Source organism: Papaver somniferum, chromosome 4 (genome assembly GCF_003573695.1).
Source record: "Papaver somniferum cultivar HN1 chromosome 4, ASM357369v1, whole genome shotgun sequence".
Lineage (NCBI taxonomy): Eukaryota > Viridiplantae > Streptophyta > Magnoliopsida > Ranunculales > Papaveraceae > Papaver > Papaver somniferum.
In genome coordinates this window covers 126,962,719-126,969,883 of record NC_039361.1, presented here as the reverse complement: position 1 = coordinate 126,969,883, position 7,165 = coordinate 126,962,719, and the positions used below count along the sequence as shown (strand labels likewise).

Here is a 7,165-nt window from a genome sequence, read left to right as displayed (position 1 = left end):
GCTCCCCTGACAAACTTCCAATTTTGCGCTGCCAAAGAAGGGTGCACAACACTCTTCCATAACAGATTTGCTTCCTCCAACACCGGATATCTCATCCTCACCATCTCCCTTGCAGACTTAACATAGAATAAACCTTTAAGGTCCGGCATCCATATCTTCCTATCACTGCATGTGTGCCTCCTTGGCAAGCTCTCCAGATCCACACCAGCACTGAAGAGGTCGTGCATATGAACTCCTTCCAGCTGCCATTGATCCTGCACAATGATTTCACTAACCCTTGCATTTATTTCAAGGTCAGGTTGTTGCAAAACATCTGCCAAAGTTTCAGTCCCATACCATACATCATAAAATAGTGAAGTTGCTCTACCGTCACCAATTAAAGATTTAGTATTGCGCATAACTTCAGTGTGCACCCAACGAATCCCAGGAAGAATTGAAGATTTAACTCCAGACAACTTCAGCCGACCATCTCTACAAGTGAATTTCGATTCCATAAATCTAGCCCATTTCTTCGTAGAATTTTTAATACTCCACCACAACTTCATAATCAGTGCCTTGTTCATGTTGCTTAGGCTAGTAAGCCCAAGACCCCCTTCCCGCACCGGACTGCAGATTTTGTCATAACCAACCACAAAAGCTCTAGCCAAGTTTGAATCTCCCGACCAAAGGAAATTACGAATCACACGTTCACATTGTTTAACAAATTTAACAAGCCATTTATACACAACCATGTTATGAATCGCATAACTTGAAAGGACAGCTTTAACAAGTACCACAAGATCCTGAAAGGAAAGCATTTTACCTTTGTAAACCGAAAGTTGGTCCTTCAGTTTATCCACCAGGTTACTAATATGGCTATACTTCACCACTCCAGGCATCACCTTAACCCCCAAATATCTATCCGGGAAATAAGTTTGCCTAAGAAGTATACAATAGACTGCCTTCTATGCAAAGACCCACCTCCAAAATAAATTTTGCTTTTCTCCCTGCAAACTCGCTGACCAGAAGCTTGTTGATAATCACCCAGGAGCTTCACTAAGTTTGTTAGACTCATCATATTACCCTTGCAAAAGATCATAATATCATCAGCAAAAAATAAATGAGTTGGAGCAATACCATTACGCTTCACCATATGAGTCATACTCTTGTTTTGAAAGAGTTTAGTAATGTTCCTACTTAGAACATCCTCTATCAAAACAAAGATAAGAGGAGAAAGCGGATCCCCTTGACGCAAACCTCTATTAATCTTGAAAAAACCCTCCGGACTCCCATTAAGAAGAATAGAAATCCTGGCAGACTTCAGAATATTGTGAATCCAAGTACACCAATCCTCTGAGAAACCATATCTACGAAACACCTCCAAGACAAAAGGCCAACTTACTGTATCAAAAGCTTGAGAAATATCAAGTTTGAGACCTAAGTTGCCATCCTTTCTTTTAATGTGCAGCTCATTAACCAATTCAGACGCCAAACTAATATTTTCATGAATATTTCTCCCCTTCATAAAAGCCAATTGTTCCTCCGAAACCAAATTATCTAAGACTTTTCCAAGTCTGATTGCTAAAATTTTGGTAAATATTTTGAAGAAAAAATTACTTAGACCAATTGGTCTATATTTCTTCAGGCTATCCGCACCTCTTACCTTAGCAAGCAAAAGAATGAGACTAGAATTATCCCCATTAGGAATAGTTTTGTTGTTCCAGAAAAAAATAATAGCCTTAGCTAGGTCTTGATGAATTAAATCCGAACAATGTCTATAAAAACACCCCGAGAAACCATCCGGACCTGGAGCACTATCTGCACCCAAAGCAAACACCGCCACCTTAATTTCCTCCAAAGAAGGAATAGAATCCAACATATGTCTTTCCTCAAAAGAAATAGAATTATGTTCATACTCAAACAAATTATCCTCAATCTGCGTATCTACTCCATTAAATTTACTCTCATAATAAGAAACAACATGGTCTCTTAATTGGTCCGGATCAATAATAAGGGACCCATCATCTGTCACCAACTCCGAAATTGTATCGACACTTCTACGAGTATTAATAGTACTATGGAAATATGAAGTATTGCTAGAACCCTCCAAGATACATTTGTTGCGAGATTTTTGCTTCAACATAATATGCTGCTGCATACGCACCTCCTGAACAGCCACAAGCGCATCCTTCATCTCATTCTGCTTAGAAATGTCAAAAGGGTCCTCATCCGAATTCCTACTAGCCACTTCAAACTTCAATTGAGCCTGTTTGAGTCTTGATTCACATTACCAAACACCTGTTGATTCCACAACTTCATAGATACCTTCAATCTCTTCAGCTTGAAAGGAAAAATAAAATCTGGATTACCATACACCGGAGCATTCCAAGAAGTCTCAACCATTCTCAAAAAATCAGGATGCGTAAACCACATTTTCTGAATTCTGAAAGGAGCACGTCTCGGCCTAGAAGCAACAAAAGTTTAACCAATAAGAGTCGAATGATCTGAAACTTGCCTAGGAAGAGCTTTACACCGCCAATTCGAAAATTTAGTTAACCAAGTTTCATTAATAATAGCACGATCCAACTTGCTAATAATTCTTCTCACCCCCGATTGGCCATTAGTCCAAGTGAACTTAGAACCCAAAGAATCTGCCTCAAAAAGACCATTCTCTTCCATCCAGTCACTGAATTCATTAATACTAGAAGTAAGAACATCTCTACCACCCTTCTTCTCATCATTGCGAAGAACACAGTTAAAATCTCCAATTACCAACCAAGGAGTAGTAGAATCCACCACAGAAAGTTGACTCCATAATATCCTTCTAAAAACTTGGGTATAACTAGCATGAACACAAGAAATAAAGACTCCTTCTGTCTTCACCGTAATAGCCTGCCTAGTCATATTTAACACCACTGGCTCTTCAATATCTTCACTCCAAAGAATCCAAAGATTACCAATAGAACTTGAAGTAGAATTATGAACTGCCTTCTTAACAAAACCATCTAAATTAAGCCATAACATAACACCATCTGAATAAGGGATTTTCGGCTCAGCAATACACATAAGAACCGGCTTAAACTCCTGAACTAACTCTCGTAACTTCAAACCAGCCTCCACCTTCGACACTCCATTGACATTCCAAAAGAGAAATCGCATTAGGGAACTGTCTTTTTTGGTTTAAAAGATATCTTAGGATTCTTAGTCGGAACACGTTTTTCAATAACTGGAGAGAAACCTTTGCTAACTCTGATTCCCAAATCATTAACCTCAGAGTCCGAGTCATACTTGGAATCTGGAGATTTGTTTTGAGCATAACTTTGTGAGGTACTTTGTTGCAAACTATCTTGAATTGGCACACGACCAAGCTTCCTAGTTTGCTTAGGCACAACTTTCTCAACTGGAATCTCGGACCATTTGGATCCCTTGACACTTGCTGGTGCTTTCTCTGGCGTTAGTTCCTCATCCGAACTCTCCTCCTCATGATTAGATTGTCGCACTGTGTTGTCTAGCCCCAACTCAGCTGTCAAAACATCAAATTTATTCGAGGAGATAACCACAGTATTATCCGTCAAAGCATTGCAGGTAGGTGTCTCCGCAATACTATGAATCTCTGCGTCTTGGATAGGTATAAAGGGAGTAGAAGAGTTGGCCTGGTTCCTATCAATACTAGAGTGATTAGTTCTCGCCAATTCATCACTCTTTCCTGACTTAGCTGCAATTGTGGTTTCATCAACCATCAATATGTTAGCTAATGCTCTTTCCGCAGCAAGTGCCTGTTTAGCTGTCTCAACAGCGTCAGACACTGCACGAAGCTGAGCTTCAGAAGCAGCCAGCACCTCTTCAAGCTGACTAGTATCCACCCTACCAGCAGCATTCTCCCCAACAGCAACAGGTATATTAATATCTTTACCCGCACCAGGCACATTAAAAGTTTCCCCCGCACCAGTGTTTGCAACTTCACCAGTTTCACCTGACTTGTCAACACCACTAGTACCTTCTTGATTGTTATTCTTCTTACGATTGCGTGATCGCTTCTTACCCTTAGCTGCCTGCCAGTCTTAAGCATCCTCCGTCTCCTTAACAGATTCATCAGACTTTGGTTTCCTCCTGCACTCACTCTCATTGTGTCCAATAATGTTACAATGCAAACAGAATTTTGGATGCTTAGGTATCTCCACATATTGCCACAAAGTTCTCCCACCATCTGTTAGTAGAATTCTGTCAGGAATGTGTTTTGCAAAATCTACATCAACCAGCACTGATGCATAGCTTCCAAACTCTAGATTCAATGTTCTTTGATCAACTACAATCGGATTACCAACTGCTTTCCCAATAGATAACAAAGATCTCTCAGTCCATAACTCTGCATGATTTGACCTAGCAAAAAAAACATAACTTTACATGAAGACCCGAGAGATGAACCCAAACAGGTGCATGGGAAGTATTTTGTCTTTCAGGATCGAAACTAGGGTACCAATCCATCAAACGTAGCTCTTGTTGATTAACAAACCATTTCCTGTTACGGATTCTGGCTTTTGTTTGCTCATCACGCAACATAACTACAAAGAAACCCTTACTCATAGACATAAACCTAACCGAGTTAGGGTTTAGCTGCCATTAAGTAACTAAATTGTTCTTTAGCTCCAAAAGCTTCAAACCCGTGAAGTTGAAACTTGCAATAAAGCTAAACTCAAAAGGCTTACAACCTTCCTGGTAAAAATCGGTAGGGATTACCAAAGAAGGTTCTCCATTAATTAACGTGGGATTAGGCAAACTACTAACATCAACAGCCTTAGGCTGTAATGTTTGACGTACCTTCACTTTTTCCGCAAAGGTTGGAGTTGGTGATCCATTCGTAATACGTAACACAAGTTCCTCAGTCATCATTAATCCTAATATTAAACAATAATTGAAGAAGAAAATTGAAAAACGCACAAAACCCTAGAAAAATCGCCAGATTTTCTCTCTCCTCATATTTTTTCTCTCCTCCTTCAAGGGTTTTTAGAGAATATTCAAAGTTGATCTTCACTATTGTAGGGATTTGTTATTGTCATCCTTTATCGAATCTCCTATCTTGTAGATCCTAGTGCTACGGAGTATTTTTAAATTTAAGCTTTTCAAAGCTTTTTGGAGTCTTCCTGAGCTTTTTAGAGTTTCTCAGAGCTCTTTAGTGTTTTTATACTTTTTAGGAAACACCCAAAGATAATCTTCATTATTGCAGGGAATTTTGTTTGTATCATTCATTATAAAGAATTAAGTTACTTTCACTTGGCTTTAACGATCCCCTGGCTAGTACATACTAGTGCTACGAAGTATAATTAACTTAAAGCTTTTTCACAGATTTTAGAGTTTTTCAGAGTTCTTTAGATATTTTAGGGCTTTTTAGAGTTTTCAGGGTTTTTTAGAGTTTTCAAGGCTTTTTAGAGAACATTCAAAGATGATCTTCACTATTGTAGGGATTTGTTATTATCATTCTTTAACGAATCTCCTAGCTTGTAGATCCCAGTGCTACGGAGTATTATTAAATTTAAGCTTTTCAAAGCTTTTTGGAGTTTTCCTGAGCTTTTTAGAGTTTCTCAGAGCTCTTTCAAGGCTCTTTAGTGTTTTTAGGATTTTTAGGAAACATCCAAAGATAATTTTCATTATTGTAGGGAAATTTTGTTAGTATCATTCTTTACAAAGAATTAAGTTACTTTCAGTTGGCTTTAACGAATCCCCTGGCTAGAAGATACTAGTGGTACACAATATAATTAACTTAAAGCTTTTTCAGAGCTTTTTAGAGATTTTCAGAGCTCTTTAGATATTTTAGGGCTTTTTAGAGTTTTTAGAGTTTATAAGGCTTTTTTAGAGAACATGCATAGTTGATCTTCACTATTGTAAGGATTTTTTATTATCATTCTTTAAAGAATCTCCCAGCTTGTAGATCCCAGTGCTACGGAAACCTAAATCTAGAAATTAAAATGAATGTGTTTAGTGATTGGATGGATGATAATAATCTTTTTGAAGCTGATGCTTTGGGTAATAAGTTTACCTGGACGAATGGTTAGTAAGGTAATAGTAGAATCATTAGTAAACTTGATCGTGCAATTATTAACGATACTTGGTTAGCAAAGTTCGAGAATTGGCGGTGTAAATATCTTCCTAGGGAAGTTTTCCGATCATTCTCCTCTTCTTGGCTATCCTTTTCGAGTTCAAAAAATGTGGTTTCTTCACTCGGATTTTAACAGAATGGTTAGTGACAGTTGGACTGTGCCTGCTCATGGATCTCCAGATTTATCTTTCCATACAAGCTGAGGAGGTTAAAGGTGATTATGAAGGATTGGAATCTTTGAGGTTTTGGTAATATTCATACCAGATTGAAGCAGGATCAACTTCGTTTTGAAACTGCTGCTAGAAATTCAGATGAGGACCCCAGTGACACGGCTAAGTTATACATTATGAAAGATGTTATGGCTACACTTTCGGAAACTCGGTTGCATCAGGTAACTATGCTTAAACAAAAATCAAGGAACCAATGGCTTGTGGAAGGTTCAAGCAACACAAATTTCTTCCATAATAGTATCTGCATTAGGAGAAGTAATAACACTACTTCTGAATTGATTGATTCTAATGGTGTTACTCTTACTGATTATGACCATTTGCGTGATCATGTTGTGCATTTTTATTAGGATAAATTCAACGGCCAAGAGTTGGATTTAGATGAAGAGCTTTTTAATTTTGATCATCCAAGCATTTCAGTTGAAGAAAGTCTAGCCATGGACAAAATTCCAAGTGCTGAGGAGATCAAACAAGCTGTTTTTGAATTACGAGCTGATAGCGCTCCGGGGCCGGATGGGTTCTCTGGTTGTTTCTATCGCCATTGCTGGGATATCATTCATGAGGATTTGATTAATGCCATTGTTCATTGGTAAAGTGCTGGCCATATTCCTAATTGGGTAAACTCTTCCTTGATTATTTTGTTAGCCAAAGTAAGAGGTGCTAATAATCTTCGTAATTTTCGGACAATTGGTCTTAGTAATTATTTCTTCAAAATCTTTACTAAGATTTTATCTACTAGACTGAGCAATGTTTTGGAAAATCTTGTGTCTGAGGAGCAGGTAGCTTTCATGAAGGGGCGTAATATCCATGAAAAATATCAGTTTAGCTTCTGTGATGGTGAATAAGCTGCACATTAAGTGCAAAG

At 38.3% G+C, this 7,165-nt stretch overlaps 1 protein-coding gene across 1 annotated transcript; it reads right to left on the bottom strand.

Moving 5' to 3' along the window:
* Positions 1–877: 877 nt before the first annotated feature.
* Positions 878–3,138, bottom strand: LOC113273107. Its single transcript, XM_026522875.1, has 5 exons — positions 2,537–3,138; positions 2,305–2,443; positions 1,643–2,245; positions 1,382–1,498; positions 878–1,063 (listed from the first exon to the last, which is right to left on the bottom strand). The coding sequence occupies exons 1-5, from the start codon at positions 3,136–3,138 to the stop codon at positions 878–880; spliced, it is 1,647 nt and encodes a 548-aa protein (XP_026378660.1).
* Between the last annotated feature and the right edge of the window lie 4,027 nt (positions 3,139–7,165).

Bases quoted from the DNA above. Each gene is read 5' to 3' on its own strand.
- LOC113273107 (XM_026522875.1), bottom strand. From the start codon at position 3,138: ATGCGATTTCTCTTTTGGAATGTCAATGGAGTGTCGAAGGTGGAGGCT. The intron at 2,444-2,536 runs GTTAACTAAATT...TGTTGCTTCTAG, and splicing joins GCTATTATTAATGAAACTTG to GCCGAGACGTGCTCCTTTCA. The intron at 1,499-1,642 runs GTAAGAGGTGCG...GCTTTTATGAAG, and splicing joins TCATTCTTTTGCTTGCTAAG to GGGAGAAATATTCATGAAAA.